The sequence below is a fragment of the Cynocephalus volans genome, chromosome 15 (assembly GCF_027409185.1).
Source record: "Cynocephalus volans isolate mCynVol1 chromosome 15, mCynVol1.pri, whole genome shotgun sequence".
In the NCBI taxonomy this organism is placed as follows: domain Eukaryota; kingdom Metazoa; phylum Chordata; class Mammalia; order Dermoptera; family Cynocephalidae; genus Cynocephalus; species Cynocephalus volans.
This window is the reverse complement of record NC_084474.1, coordinates 57,667,960-57,685,089: the sequence shown is the minus strand read 5'-3', so window position 1 is coordinate 57,685,089 and position 17,130 is coordinate 57,667,960. Positions and strand designations below refer to the sequence as shown.

At 40.8% G+C, this 17,130-nt stretch overlaps 1 protein-coding gene and 1 pseudogene across 3 annotated transcripts in view; both read right to left on the bottom strand.

Moving 5' to 3' along the window:
• Window positions 1–17,130, bottom strand: part of STK3 (serine/threonine kinase 3) — a 304,634-nt gene that overhangs the window by 256,547 nt on the left and 30,957 nt on the right. For all 3 annotated transcript variants that reach the window (XM_063079486.1, XM_063079485.1, XM_063079487.1), the window contains exon 2: window positions 3,418–3,498. In XM_063079486.1, the coding sequence (XP_062935556.1) occupies window positions 3,418–3,498 (81 nt within the window). The remainder of the gene's footprint in view (window positions 1–3,417; window positions 3,499–17,130) is intronic.
• The window catches only part of LOC134364139 (calmodulin-like), a 36,750-nt pseudogene continuing 25,893 nt past the window's right edge, over window positions 6,274–17,130 (bottom strand).

Below are 17,130 nucleotides of genomic sequence, written 5' to 3'. Positions count from 1 at the left end.
TTTCCAATTAGTGTGGGTTTTTGTCATATTGTAGTTACTTATTTCTAATTTAGTAGACTATAATCAGAAATTGTGATCTATAAAAATCTCTATTTTTTTACAATCTGTAATTTTTCTTTTATCAGTGGTCCATGAACATACCCTCAAAGAAGGAGAACTGCAAGAATACTTATATATAGACATAAGTAGTTTATATATATTTTCACATATATAACCAAGTTCATTGATTACAATGTCTAATCCTTCTATGTCCTTTCTCTTTTTTCTATATCTGTCCAATTCTGAAAAACATATATTGAATTCTCCAACACAATTATACTTTTATTAGATTCATATTACTAACACCTTTTCCTCCATAAATTTAGCTGCCATGTTTTCCAACACGTTTTATTATAAATTGTCTTTTATATCATTACCTAAAATGCCCCTCTTTACTCAATTGAAACCTTTTAATTTTAACTAATTTATCTAATATAAATATTGTCACTCCTGCTTTCTTTTGGTTTTTATTTGTATGCTTATCTCTTTCTTAATATTTTTATAGAAAATACCCTTATATGTCCATTCTTTATTTTACATGGGTCTCTTATAAACAGCAAATAGCTTAGGTTTTGCCTTTTTTTAATTGAATCATGATTATATTTTTGGGTTCAATGTTGACGTATGCTGATCAAGTCAATATTATTAGCATATACATTATGACAAATCATACTTATTCTTTATGCCCCTTTTCCAATCCCTCCCCATCCCCCTCTTCCTTCCCCCTCCTACTTCTAATAACCCTAGATTCCTTCTCTCCTTCTGAAAGAGTAACAGTTACTCTGTTGATTTGTTGTCTAGATGATCTATCTGTCCAGTGCTAAGAGAGATGTGTTCAGATCCTCTACTATTATCGTAGAATAGATACCTCTTCTGTCACTCTGGAAAGGGCTTTGTGGAAAGAAACATCCTCTTCTTTTCTTTGGTCTCTGCTGGTGACTCTCCTTGTATGAATGCACTTGAGTTGCTGGCAGACCATCTGCACAGTGGTTGTGGTGTCTAGCTGCCTTTGTCACAGCCATGGCTATTCTGGTAGCTGTGGTGGACTACCGACATGGAAGTGGTGATTTTGGCATGCTCCTTGCCTGACTGTGGGAGGAGGGGTCGGTCCCTGACTCCATGCCTCAGGACCCTGGACGGGCCCTGCCCTGTGGCAGCAGCAGCGTGCCTGGTTGAAGAAGGAGGGGGTCAGTCCCACTCCATACCTCAGGACCCCGGGGGGAGCCCCATGGCAGCAGTGGTATGTCTGGCTGTGGGAGGAAGGGTCAGTCCCCGGCTCCATGTGTTTTTACATTCTAAGATATGGTTGCAGAACAGTTGGGTGGGAGGGAGAGAGGGGAAGGAAGCAGAGTGGGAGAAGAAGAAAGAGGGGGCGTGTTGAGGCCCATGGCAGCCCCCTCATTCCTGCAGGAGATACCAAGGGGCTTGGTCACTGCTGGGCTGAATGCAGATATAAGGGGTATGTGGCTGAAGCCCTCAGCTCCCCACCACCCTGGCTCAGGAGACCAAGGGACTTCCAGATGTCAGCAGAGGTGTGTCCAAAGCCCTCAATCCCCCACTGCCCCAGCTCAGGAGCCTGGGGTGTTTCCTATGGCAGCTTGGTGGTCACCATTGGGCTGGTTGTGGGTGTCGGGGGGCATGGCTGAGGCCCTCATCCCTCCCTGCTCCCTGGCTTGGGAGCCCAGGGGGCTTCTGGTCCTTCTGGGTTTTATAGTTGTTCCTTGGTGAAGTGAGGCCTTCACTAGTTAATAACAAACTTTGTCTCTGGTCTGTGGGTATTTTATCTGTTCTTTTAGTTCCCATGTTGGATTATTCACTATTTCCACCACTTAAACTCTGCATTGGAACTAATTTGTTATGCTTTGCTCACTTCTAAAATGGAGGAATTTCCTGTGGGGAACAGTACTTGAGCTGTGTAATTGAGCTAAACTGCTGCTTTGCTGCTGATTCCCTGGGGAAGACTTTTGTGCAGCTCAGGCTTTAATGGTTGACCTTATAGGTACTTCCTGGTTTCCTGAGATCTAGTACATCTGCGTTGTGTACAAACTCTGGTCTGGACCTGAGTCTTTTCAGCAAACTGCTCATCCTGCAGTTCTATATTCCTGACCAGTCTACACAGAGTGGGTTTGTGCCAACTGGAGGGCACATCAGCTGTCCTTGCTGTGCTCCAGTGTTGCCCAGGGGGGCCCATCTCCCCCACCACCCATACTCCAAACACTTCCCATGGAATGGGCCATGTGCCAGTCCCTTGAGATGATTCACTGGCTCTGAGTGGCTCCTTTTTTCAGTTGTTGTGGCTCCTCGCTCCTGTGTGGGTCCCCAGGAAGCCTGTTAGTGATGTCTTGCTTGCCTGGGGGCCACCAAGGCCCTCTTTTCCCCTGCTGCCTCCAAGCAACTTCATACAAAGGGCACAGCTGTGGCTTTTGCCAGCTCTTGCTCCATGCGCTCACCAGCTCCAAGCTTTGAAGCAGCTGGGATTCGAAACGGTGGGAGTGATCCTTTCTTTCTCTCATAGCAACTTCTCCTGCCTTCGTGAATTCCGTAGGTCTCTCTTCCTCTTCCCCTGAGCTTTAGCAGTCCCAGCTTGGCTGTCATTGCTTTTTAATAGTTATAAATTGGTTGATTTGTGAGAGTGATGGTAAGAACCATGTACCCTGCCATCTTGACCAGAACTCAGGTTTTGCATTTTAATTTACTCTAATAATTTCTCTTTTAATAGAAGAATTGACATTTAATGATAAGTATACTTGATTTTATTCCTTCCATCTTACGTTTAACTTATCATTTTACATTTTTTTCTCTATTTCCTTTTCCTTGTCCTTGCTGATTTAAGCTGCTTTTAATTCTGTTTTGTACCTTTGGAAGTTCTCCTATACCTTGCCATTCCATTAAATGCTCCCTACCTTTATCTGTGCTCAAAATGAGACATGTTTCTCTACTATTATTTTGAAACCATGCCAACTATTCCTCTGCTTACACTGTTTTCCTCACCAAGGCATTCTACTCACACCTACTATTTATCTTTTCCCAAATAAAATGAGCCCCATGGTCCTGCAAGATGACCTTATGATCACTTTACTAACAAAGTTGAAATCTTTCAAGCCTATTAATGAGAATGCCATATGGGATGAACTAACATCTCAAAAATCATTTCACACCACATTTCATGCTTTTCCCTTATCTATAGCCTATTTCTCCTTAAAAAATTATCATCAGATCTAGCACAATCTGATCTTTAAAATTCCTTAATGACTGCCAAATTTAATCACCACTACTATTCAATTTAAGCAAATACATCTAGTCCAAAGATTAATATCATATAGTATTTTTAATTCTTCTGCCATTATCTGAAAGCAACTTTCATATTTTTGTACTTACCCTTCTCCAAGCTTCTCTAATACATCAAAAACTTCTTCAGGTTGCTTAGTCAAACTGTCTTCACTCAGCTTTTTTAGCTTACTGATAAGAAAAAAAAACAGAAAAATTTTTTCTTAAAACCTGTTACCAATTTTTTACTTTATTTTTAATAGGCAATATTTACAGATAGCTCAAAGATAAAGCAATATAAAAAGGTATACAGTAAACTGTCTCCTTCCAAGCCCTGTTCCTTATGTGCCCAGCAATACCCACAAAAAAAACCCAGTCTTATTAGTTTCTGGTGGAACCTTCATACAAATATGAATACATATTCTTAACCCTCCTTTTTAACACACAAGGTAGAATTTTATAAACACCCTGTCTTTATACATACTGTTACACTCTCTGCTGTTTTCACTTAATAATATATAACCTATCTTTAGCTTAGATCTTTACAACATCAGTACACAGAAAGCATCCTCATTCTTTTTTATACCTACATCCTATTCTATTGCAAAGATGTAGCATATATTACTTGTCCAAACTTTACTTATGAACATCCACGTTCTCTTCCACTATAATAAACAACGCTGTAGTGAATAGCTTCATATATTAGCATGCTTCAAAAAGCTCACAGGAAAATAAAATTAAGGCCCCAACAGCCAGCACCACAACTGATGGCACCAGCGCAACCCATGCCTTGCCAGCCCCCTTGCAAGCACCCCATCCCTACAGACAGCACTGCAACTGATGGCACCAGAATGACCCACCACCTCATCGGCAGCAGCACTCCCTACTACTGCCACAGACACCAGCGCTAAAAGAGTGGTCTGTGATAGTCACCTCCACAGCAACTGCTGCCGCAAGGGTGGCTCAATAACACACCAGCAGCCACCACTGCCTCATAAGTGGCCCAGGGTCACTCATCGGTATAGACAGGAGAGTCACCAGTGGAGCCCAGGGAAAGAGGTGATCAAGAACAGACCAGTGGCCCAACCAACAGGGAGAATTATACACTGCCTTACATGGCAGCACAACGGGATGGAAGGTACATGTGAAGTCCATGGGACCACCTTCATCTGGGGAGAGGCACACACATATCCCCCCCAAGAGTACAAACACCCAGGATGCTCAAATAAAGCAAGGAAGAAAATTCCCTGTCACCACAAACCCATCCCCCAATCAGGAGAAGCAAGGTCCCAGGAGGAACCTCTGCCTGTAGGAAAAAAAGAAAGAGAAAACCTGCCCAGGGGTCCCCATTCAAATTGAGGAGCACCAGTATAACCAAGGGAACCCATCAGGGTCAAAGTGAGCTAGCCAGGGTGCCAAGAGGCCTGCCCAAGGTCACCCACCATAGCAAAAGAGTAACAGGTCTCCAAGGCACTTCTCCTAAGATAAAAGACATTGTCCACTTCCTGGCAAACAAACACAGTATCACCAATCTCAGAAAGTAATTACTAAGGGCCCCAGGAACAAGACCAAGGAGGCACCCACACACAATTCCAACACTGAATTAGGCCAAAGTACCTACACAGAGACTACACTACCGTGTATACTTGGTAACAACACTAAAACACCCCACTCAACAGTCATTATAAAACACATCTACACGAGCCTCTCCTCTAAGTCCACACCAGATAACTGGAAAAAGCAACTGCTCTACCAGTTGACTAGACATCAACGTAGAGATACCAGAAATACGAAAAACCAAGAAAATATAATATCACCAAAAGAATATAATAATTCTCCAGTACCAGGCCCTATACAGCAAGAAGTCCTTGAAATGACTAAAAAGGAATTTTAAGCAACAATTTTTTTTTTTTTGACTGGTAAGGGGATCGCAACCCTTGGCCTGGTGTTGCTCGCACCACGCTCAGCCAGTGAGCGCACCGGCCACCCCCACATAGGATCTGAACCCGCGGCCTCGGCGCTACCAGCGCCGCACTCTCACGAGTGAGCCACAGGGCCGGCCCAAGCAACAATTTTTTATTTTTAAAGTTAATGGTCTTTTTATTGGGGGGAAAAAAAACTAGCATTTACAACTTGGAATGGATGTAAATGGTAATTTCTTGAACAGCAATGTTGTTGGTTGTGCACAGCCACAGCCTACTCTGCTGCCTCCAAGTCATGGTTCAGAAGGTTGCAAAAACAGAGAGTCCAAAGATGCTTCCTTGGTAAAAGTTTCCTAGTAAAAACTTGTGTGAATGGTGACAGTCTAACACCTGTTTCACTCTAGTACAATGCAGATACTAAACATACACAGGCATGCCACTGGGGTGTGTCACCATCACCATACTTCAGAGCACACAGAGTACAAGAAGACCATCCTACTAGTGGAGCTATATCTCAAGTTTATCCTTTACCCATTTTTCTGCACATCATCCTGTGGTGAGCCAATTTTAAATGTGTTTTCAGTAAACCAGCTATGACAATTTATACTAACAAATTGAACTAGAACCCTTTTGAATAGGTTGTGAACTTGTTTCTTCATTTTTCATTTTTAATATAAATGCCTGACTGTGCTCAATCATCAAGCTGCATGCACGAAAAACTAGCCAGCCCTAACAGTGTATTAATCATTTGCAAATGGAACTTTAAGGAGCCCACTAAGTGCTTCCTTATCAATATGGTAGTACAAGTATTTATAGTGTAAAACTGATGTGTAGCTTGATCTTTAGGGGACAGGACCACCAACCAATACATGCAGATTTTGTGTGTGTTTGTGGACAGAAGGTATTTCTGACATTCAGTTTTGCTATACAGAAACAGAAAGAATAAATGGACTTTTTTCTTTTCTTTTCTTTCTTTCTTTTTTTTTTATTTGCAAGAGGTAAGTAAAAGATTCAATTTGATTCTCCGGGGGTGAGGGGGAGGAGTTGTAAGTAGGCCTTCATTTTGCAGTCAGCATCTGTACGAATTCTTCATAGTTGACTTGTCCGTCTCCATCAATATCTGCTTCTCTGATCATTTCATCTACTTCATCTGTTAGTTTTTTTGCAAAGTTTGTCATGATGTGACACAGTTCTGCCGCACTGACATAACCACTGCCATCCTTGTCAAAGACTCAGAATGCCTCACAAATTTCTTCTTCACTATCCGTAGCTTTCATTTGTCTAGCCATCATAGTCAAAAATTCTGGGAAATCAATGGTGCCATTACCATCAGCACCCACTTTGTCAATCATATCCTGCAATTCAGCTTCTGTTGGGTTCTGACCCAGTGACCTCATGACAGTTCCAAGTTCCTTTGTTGCAATGGTGCCATCACCATCCTTACCAATAGGGAGAAATATTCACTGAATTCAGCAATCTGTTCTTCAGTCAGTTGTTCAGCCGTGGTGCAAGCAAAGGGAAGAAGAGCTGATGGAGAGTGGCTGCACCAGCATGGGGGCTGTGACAGCAGGGGTGCAACCGCTGCTGCTGCTGCTGCTGCTGCTGCTGCTGCTGCCGCCGCTGCTGCTGCCACAGCTGCTGCTAAGGCACAGTGTGCACTGTACCGCCACCACCTGTGCCGCCACCCAACTGCAAGTAACAGTGCCACATCCAGGAGACTCCCAGCACCATCTGAGCAACAATCTTAAGGAAACTCAATGAGATACAAGAATACTCAGACAACAAAATGAAAAGAGAAAAAGTATACAGGATCTGAAGGAAGAAATGTACAAAGAGACTACTGCCCTGAAAAAGAATGTAGCAGAGCTTGTGGAGTTGAAGGATTCATTCAATGAAATAAGAAACACAACTGAGAGCTTAAACAGCAGGCTAGAACAAGCAGAGAAAAGAATTTCTGATCTTGAAGATGGTCTTTTCAAAATAAACCCAGGCTGTCGGGTCCACCGCTGGCCGACCCGAACAGCCCTTGCCTCGTTGCTTTAGGTGGGTGAGCAAATAGCCCAGGATTCCTCTTTCCCTCCTGTCCCCTTTGGAAGGAGACGGGGGAAGAGAGCCGTGAAGAGAGGTGAGCACACCGCCAGCCCCCCCAAAAACAGCCTGATTAAAGGACACGTGGACGCAGCGGGGGTTCTATCGAGCAGTTCCATTTATTATAACACAAGCACTTGCTTTTATAGGCGGATAGGGAGGGGAGGTTTTAACATAATCCAATCAGCTTAAAGGTCAAGGGCATGAATACTGTCTCAATGCCTAGCTATTACAACCACGCAGTGTTCACAAGCGCAGAAGCATGTATTTGGCCAATAAGGGCTAAGGCAAGGTTCCTGCAGACACCCCCACCCTACTTCCTCCCAGCGACATCTTAGGCTGCCACATTAATACACCCTTGTGGGCCCATAATGGCGCCGCTTGTAATGTCACTTAAGGTGGCGTTAGGTTTTAAAGCCCGACACCAGGCAGACCAAAAAATTTTTTTTAAGAAATGAAGAAAATGTAATACAGTAAGCATGCAACCTGAAGTGCATAAACATCCAAATACAAGGGAAGGAAAAAGGAAAAGGCACTGAAAACATATGCAATGAAATAAAAAAAAGAAAATTTCCCAGGTATAGGGAGAGATACAGACCTACAAAACCACAAGGCTCAAAGATCACCAAACAGGTTCCATCCAAAAAGATCCTCTCAAGACACATTATAGTCTAACTGGCAAAGCTCAAAGATGAAGAGAGAATTCTAAAAGCAGCAAGAGAAAAGTGCCAAGTCACTTATAAGGGAGCCCTTAGCAGACTAACAGCAGGCTTTTCAACTGAAACTCTGCAAGCCAGAAGAAAATGGGATGATATATTCAAAATACTAACAGAAAAAAACTGTCAGCCAAGAATTCTATACCCAGCAAGGCTAGCCTTCAGAAATGAGGGAGAATCAGTGCATTTCCCAGACAAACAAAAACTGCAGGATTTCACCACCACACGACCAGTACTGCAAGAAATTCTCAAGGGAGTCCTACATTTGAAATCAGAAAAACAATAATCACTATTATGAATACACAAGAAAGAACAAAACCTGCTTGCTGTTAAAACAAAAATGTAAACAAGAATAAAAACAACATAAATCATACCACCTACTAAGAAAACCAACAAACATTGAAGACAAATAATAAAAGGAGAAGAAAGGAACAAATGATATTTAAAACATCATAAGAAAAAGGAATAAAATGCCAGGAATAAAACAATACCTGTCAATAACAATCCTAAACTTAAATGGATTAAACTCCCCATTCAAAAGACATTGACTGATTGGATTAAAAAACTAGACCCAACTATACGCTGTCTCACCTGTAAAGACACACACAGTCTGAAAGGATGGAGAAAGGTATACCATGCAAATAGAAATCAAAAGCAGGAGTAGCTATTCTTATATCACATAAAATAGACATTAAACCAAAAACCATAAAAAGAGACAAAGAAGGCCACTGTACAGTGACAAAGGGATCTCTCCAGCAAGAAGACATAATAATCATAAATATGTATGCACCCAACATTGGAACACCCAGATATATAAAACAAACACTATTACACCTAAATAAAGAGATATACCCCAATACAATAATAGTGGGGACCTGAACAGCCCTCTCTCAGCACTGGACAGATCATCTAGGAAACAAATCAGCACAGAAATACAGCATTTAAACTACACTTTACACCAACTGGACCTGGCAGATATCTACAGAACATTTCATCCAACAACTACAGAATATACATTCTTCTCATCAGCACACGGAACATTCCCCAGGATAAACCACATGTTAAGTAGTAAATCAAACCTCAGCAAATTTTTAAAAATTGAAATCATTTCAAGTATCTTTTTAGACTATAATGGATTAAAACTGGATATCAATAACAAGTGAAACTCTGAAAACTGTACAAATACATGGAAACTAAACAACAGGCTCCTGAATGATCTAGGGGTCCAAGAAAAAATTAAACAGGAAATGAAAAAATTCCTTGAAACTAACAAAGACACATCATACCAAATCCTGTGGGATACTGCAAAAGCAATACTAACAGGGAAGTTTATTGCAATAAACACTTACTTCAAAAGAAGAGAAAGACTTCAAATAAATGACCTAACACTATACCTCAAAGAACCAGAAAAACAATTCAATCTTAAAAGTAGTAGATTAGAAGAAATAATTAAGATCAGAGCAAAACTAAATGAAATAGAGACCCCAAAAATGATACAAAGATCAATGAAACAAAAAGTTGGTGTTTTGAGAAGATAAATGAAATGGACGAATCATTAGCTAGGTTAACAAAAAAAGAAGAGAGAAGACCCAAATAACAAAAACCAGAAATGAAAAAAGAGAATTACAACCAATACCATAGAAATACAAAGAATTATTAGAGACCATTATAAATTATCTAACAACATATATGAAAACCTGGAGTAAATGGATAAATGTTTGCACACATACAAACTACCAAAACTAAACCAAGAAGAAACAGAAATTCTGAACAAACCAACAACAACAAACAAGATTGAAGCAATAATCAGCCGTCTCCCAACAAAGAAAAGCCCAGGACTGGATGGCTTCACTGCTGAATTCTGTCAAACTTTAAAGAGAAATTAATACCAATTCTCTTCAAACTATTCCAAAAAATTGAAATGGAGGCCATTCTCCCAAATGCATTCTATGAGGACAGCATTACCATGATACCAAAACCAGACAAAGAAACAATAAAAAAAGAAAACTACAGGCCAATATCTCTGATGAACATGGATGCAAAATCCTCAACAAAATATTAGCAATCAGAATACAGCAACACATCAAAAAAATTATACACCATGATCAAGTGGGATTCATCCCAGGGATGCAAGGATGGTTCAACATATGCAAGTCAGGGCTGGCCCCGTGGCGCACTCGGGAGAGTACAGCACTTAGGAGCACAGCGGCGGTCCCGCCACGGGTTTGGATCCTATATAGGAATGGCCGGTGCACTCACTGGCTGAGCACAGTGCGGGCGACACCACACCAAGGGCTGCGATCCCCTTACCAGTCACAAAAAGACAAAAACAAACAAAAAAAACATATGCAAGTCAATAAATGTGATACACCACATTAACAAAATCAAGGACAAAAACTATATGATTATCTCATTAGACACAGAAAAAGCATTTGACAAAATTCAGCATTCCTTCATGATAAAAGCCCTCAGCAAATTAGGTATAGATGGAAAATATCTCAACACGATAAAAGCCATATTTGACAAACCCACTGCCAATACCATCCTAAGAATGGGAAAAAGACAAGGATGCCCATTCTCACCACTCCTATTTAATATAGTATTAGAAGTACCAGCCACAGCAATCAGGCAAGAGAAAGAAATAAAGGTCATCCAGATTGGAAAGAACAAAATCAACCTGTCCCTGTTTGCAGATGACATGATCCTGTATATAGAAAATCCTAAAGACTACCATAAAGCTCTTAGAGCTGATTAATAATTTCAGTAATGTTGCAGGATAGAAAATCAACACCCAAATATCAGTAGCATTTTTATTCTCCAGTAATAAACTAGCAGAAAAAGAAATCAAGAAAGCACGCCCATCTACAATAATCACCAAAAAATAAAATACCTAGGAATTAATGTAACCAAGGAGGTGAAAGATCTCTACAATAAGAACTACAAAACACTACTGAAAGAAATTAAAGAGAACACAAAAAGGTGGAAAGACATTCCATGCTCTTGGATTGGAAGAATTAACACTGTGAAAATGTCCACACTTCTGAAAGCAATCTACATATTCAATGCAACCCCCATCAAAATACTGATGACATTCTTCACAGAAATAGAAAAAATAATCCTAACATGCATATGAAACGACAAAGAACACAAACAGCCAAAGCAATCCTGAGCAAAATTTAAAATAAAGCCAGAGGCATAACAGTACCCAACTTCAAACTATACCACAAAGCTATCATAACCAAAACAGCATGGTACTGGCATAAAAACAACATTCAGACCAATAAAACAGAACAGAAAATCCAAAAATCAACCCACATACTTACAGCCAACTTGACAAAGGCAACATGAACATACACTGGGGAAAAGAGTGTCTCTTCAATAAATGGTGCTGGGAAAATGAGACATCTATATGGAGAAGAATGAAACTAGACCTGTACCTTTCACCATAAACCAAAATCAACTCAAAATGGATTAAAGACTTAAGTATAAGACCCAAACCCACAAAGTTACTAAAAGAAAACATAGGGGAAACACTTCAGGGAGTAGGACTGAGCAAAGACTATATGAATAAGACCCCAAAAGCACAGGCAAAAAAAGAAAAAATAAACGGGATTATATTGAACTAAAAAGCTTCTACACAGCAGAAGAAACAATCAACAGAGCAGAAAGACAATCTATGGAATGGAAGAAAATATTTGCACATTATACATCCGACAAGGAATTAATATCCAGAATATAAGAGGAACTCAAACTTTACAGTAAAAAATCAAATAATCCAATTAAAAAGTAGGCAAAGGAGCTGAATAAACATTTTTCAAAGGAAAACATACAAATGGCCAATAGGTTCAGGAAAAAATGCTCAACATCACTAATCACCAGTGAAATGCATAGCAAAACCACACTGAGATATCATTTCATCCCAATTAGACTGGTCAGTATTAAAAAGACTGAGAATAACAAATGTCAGTGAAGATGTGGAGAAAGGGGAAACTTTCTACACTGTTGGTTGGACTGTAAAACAGTACAGCCATTATGGAAAACAGTATGGAGTTTTCTCAAACAACTACAGATAGAACTGCCATAGGATCCAGCAATCCCACTTCTGGGTATGTACCCGAAGGAATGGAAATCATGTCAAAGAGATACCTGCATTCCCATGCTCATCGTAAGTCTATTTACAATAGCCAAAATATGGAACCAATCTAAATGTCCATCAATGGATGACTGGATAAGGAAATTGTGGTATATATACACAATGGAATACTACTTGGACATAAAAAAGAACAAAATTCTGCCATTTTCAACAACATTGATGAGCTTGGAGAAAATTATGTTAAGTGTTGCCAGGAACAGAAAGAGAAACACCACATGTCCTCACTCATAAGTGGGTGGAATGAAGGAAGGAAGGAAGGGAACACAATAATATGTTGATCTTCCAGAAAGAGAGAACAAATCTATGGTTACTAGTGGTAGTATTGGGGGGAAAAAAAGAGGGTGGGGAGGTTGGGTAAGGGACATAAAGAATAATTATAATTTGTAATACTGACCATGCTAATAATATTGATTTTATCAACACATGTTGCACACAGGTGATGGTAATCAATGTTGTACCCCAAAAATATGTATAATCAATTATGCTTCAATAAAAAATAATTTTTAATTAAAAAAAAGGAAAACTAAAATTAAAAGAAAATATGAATCTTTCCATGAACTTTTTGAAGGACCCATATAAGTCAATTCACACATGTACTAGTATATCCATAGGATAAACTCCTAAAAGTGAAACTATGACATCAAAAGAATACACATACACAAATATAAAAGTAGATATACTGAAAAATAAGTATATGAGGACACTTCAAAATGTTTGTGGTAAAATAAATTAAAATATAATAAGAATCTTTTCATGAACTTTTTGACAACCTTTCATATATATGAATAATTACGTCATAACAATTTAAATAATACAGTATAACTAACACAAGATCACTATTATAATTAAATAGGAATTATTAAAATTGTTGATTATATATTTTAATTTATATAACATAATTGTATTTTAATAAATATATATATACCGACAGATATCAACAAATTGCCCTCCATAGGGTTTGTACTAATTTATTCTACCACAAGTAATATATGAGAAAGTTCCTTTTCCCACAGTTCCACCAATAGGGTTTTTAATCAAATAATTTGTATTTTAGCCAATCTGTTAGAGGAAAATGTATTAACTCCGTGTAGACTTAATTTGTATTATTATGAGTGAAGTTGAGAATCTTCATGATTATGAAACTAAACCAACTCATTCATGTTCTTTGCTTATTTTCTACTAGGGTTTTGGCCTTTTTCTTATCTTTATACAAAGGATATTAGCCTTTTTTTAGGTTACAAATATTTTCAGTTGCACTTTGCTTCATTTACAAGTTTTTACTTCTGTGGTCTATTTGCCTGTTTGCCATCCAGAAATGTTATTGTTTTGTTTTGCTTATGCTTTTTTAAAACCATCCACCTGTATAGCATGTGCAAATAGCTGGAAGCAAGAAGTGAGAGAGATTATATATGGTATGTTTGATGGATGAAAAATAATTCAGTGTGAATGAAAGATAAAGTAAAACTGGCCAGCATGCAGAGGGGTAAGTAGGGTCAGGTTAACTCAGCCTTGGAAACCATGTTAAAAAGCCTTATTTTAAAATGATCACTCCCCTAGTAATACGGAGAAAGGACTCACAATGAGCAACCGTAGAAAAGGGAAACTAGTTAGGAGCTGATTCAAAATAAGAATGTATCGCATATACTATTACCAGTAAGAACTGAGAAGATTGGCCATTCAGGGTATTAAAAAGGCAGAATCAACAGGAAGTGTTTTGATTAAATATAAGAGAAAGAGGAGTTGAGCTTGTCTCTTAAGCCTTTGGCTTAAGCAAGTGAGTGGATGATATTGTCATTTACTAAGCAAGGGAACACCAGAAAAAAGTTTGGAGAGGAATATGATGGGTTCAATTCTAATCAACCAAATATAGATATCTAGTAAGCAACTGGAAATGTAAATCTTGGGAGAGATCTGAGCTAGAAATATAGTTTTTGGTGTCACCAACCTAAATGGAACCTAAAGCCATGAGAAGAGACAAAATCATTAAGAAAATGTCTAAGAAAAAATAAGGGTCAAAGTGAAAACATAAATATTTAAGAAATTAAACCATAAAGCACAAAAGGGTAATATCTGACTGAGTCAAAATCTAATGAAAGTTCAAACAACTTAAAGATTTAAGTACCCTTTGCAGAACTCCACTTCTGGTCACCGGGGAGTGAAAGGATACAGAATTATCTGTCACCTGTAAACAGCTAGAAAACTCAACAAAATATAGGAAACAACCTTTTTCAGACACTGGATATCAGGCATTCCAGGACAGAGCCCTTAAAGAAGGAAAAGAAATAAGATGAGTCTTACCATCACCCACGCTTTAGATTTAGAGGCTATGTCAGAGTGACTATAGCACAGGAAAAGAGGAACTCAAACACAGCCAAGCGGGCCAGCCTGTGGCTCACTTGGGAGAGTGCGGTGCTGATAACACCAAGGCCACAGGTTCGGATCCCATATAGGGATGGCCAGTTAGCTCACTGGGTGAGCGTGGTGCTGATAACACCAAGTCAAGGGTTAAGATCCCCTTACCGGTCATCTTTAAAAAAAAAAAAAAAAAAACACAGTCAAGCAATTTTGCTGAGTTGAAGAAACAGAAATTGAGGAGGCAAGGAAACTACAATTTGTCTTACATAGTACCTGAGAGAAAAGAGCTATGTAGAAATGGAGATCAAGCAATCTAAGGATTTCCTTGAGTATTAATACCAACTGCTCATGCTTATGAAAAACCCCTCAAAGCACAAAAAACTAATTTTATAAGGGACAAAACAACCAGGTAGCAGTAAAAAGCATAATTCCCAGAGGACTCACAATTCTGGGACTCTTTACCTCCTGCCAGAGTTGAAAGAACTCCTTAAATACAAAGGCCATTCAGTAGAGAACCCAGAAAGACCTTGTTTTAGAGAGGAGACTATAATACCACAAGATAAAGGATACTCCAGATTCTCCCTACAGTAGCTTAAAAACAAGCCCCAAAAACATCAAGTCAGGGGGCTTCCAGTCAAGATGGCAGAATAGGCAGTCCCCAGCGTCACTCTCTCCCACAAATCAACAAATTTACAACTATAAAAATGTAACATCAGCCAAGCTGTGGCCGTTGGAGCTCAGGGGAAGAGGAGGAGAGACCTATGGAACTCATGAAGGCGGGAGAAACCACAATGAGAGAAAGAAAAAACTGCTCTCAGCTTTTCAGGCTGTGGCAGCTTTAACGCTGGAGCGCATGGAGCAGGAGCCGGCAAAAGCCGCAGCTGTGCCCTTCAGATGGAGTTACTTGGAGGCAGAAGGGAAGAAGAGGACTTTGGTGGCCCCCAGGACGGCAAGACCACTAATAGGGTTCCTGTGAACCCACGCAGGAGCAAGGAACAGCTGAAAAAGGGAGCCAGAGGCCGATGAGTCATCGCAAGGGACCAGCACAGGGCCCATACCACGGGAAGTGTTTGGAGCACAGGCGGTGGGGGAGACAGGCTCACCAGGAGAACACTGGGACATAGCAAGGACAGCTGATCTGCCCCCCAATCAGCGCAGGACCACTCAGAGGAGACTGGTCAGAAATGCAGAATTGCATGGGGTACAGTTTGATGAAAAAACTCAGGCCCAGATCAGAGTTTCTACACAACCCAGGCGCACCGAGTACCTGGAGAGCCGGAAGTACCTATAAGGTCAACAACTGAACCCTGAGCTGCACAAAAAAGCCTTCCCTAGGGAAACAGTAGCAAAGCAGCAATTTACTCAACCACACAGCTCAAGGACTGGTTCCCACAGGAAGTTCCTCCATGTTAGAAGTAAGCATAGGACAAAAAGTTGGTTCTGGCCCAGGCACACCAGGAATGCCTCAGGGCACACCACGGGACATGAGGCATGGAGCCAGGAGCAGGACCCCCGCCCACAACCACTCACACGACCAGCACCTCGGGGCCCTACCCAGGAACCCAAGGATTAGAGCCAGAACGAGACCCCACTCCCACATCCAGGCACACTACCAAAGCCTTGGGTCCTGCCCAGGACCGGAGCTAGCAGCTGGTGATCGGACCACCTTCCCAGACCCAAGCACACCGTGACAGTGCCTCAGGGCCCGACCCAGGGGCCTGAGACATGGAAAAGGGGATCACACCACCCTCCTGCAATCAGGCACACCGGGCCAGTGCCCCAGGGCCCACGGGTATGGAGCTGGGAACCAGAGCCCCCCCCACAACCAGGCTCACAGCACCAGTGCCTCAGGGCCCACCCGGGGACTCGGGGTATGGAGAAGGGGACCAGACACCCCTCCTGCAACCAGGCTCACCGCACCAGCACCTTGGGGCCCACCCAGGGACTCGGAGTATTGAGCCAGGGATCGGACACTCTCCACAACCAGACACACTGCCAGCATCAAGGAGCATGCTAAAATTGCCTCTTCCATGTGGGTGACCCACCACAGCCACCATGATATCCATGGCTGCCACAAAGGCAGCTAGACACCACAACCACCATGCAGTTGGTCTGCCAGCCACTGAAGGAGTGCACTGACACAAGAAGAGTCACCAGCAGAGATAAAGAAAGGAGGAGGATTTCTCTCCCCACAGAGCCCATTTCAGAGTGACAGAAGAGGCATCTGCTCTATGATGGTATTGGGGGACCTGATCATGCCTCTCAGCATTGGACAGATCATTTGGGCAGCAAATCAACAGAGTAACCATTATTCTTTCAGGGGGAGAGAAGAAATCTAGGGTAATTAGGGGGAAGGGGAGGGAAAAGGGGATGGGGAGGGATTGGACAACGGGCATAAAGAATAATTACGATTTGTAACAATATATATGTTAGTAATATTGATTTGATCAACATATCTCAATGTTGAACCCCCAAAATATGTATAATCAATTTTGGTTCAATAAAAATTAAATTAAAAAAAAAAATCAAGTCAGTCCATAAGGTAACTTAACTGCCTACCAGAACAAGTCAATAACTCTCTAAACAAAAA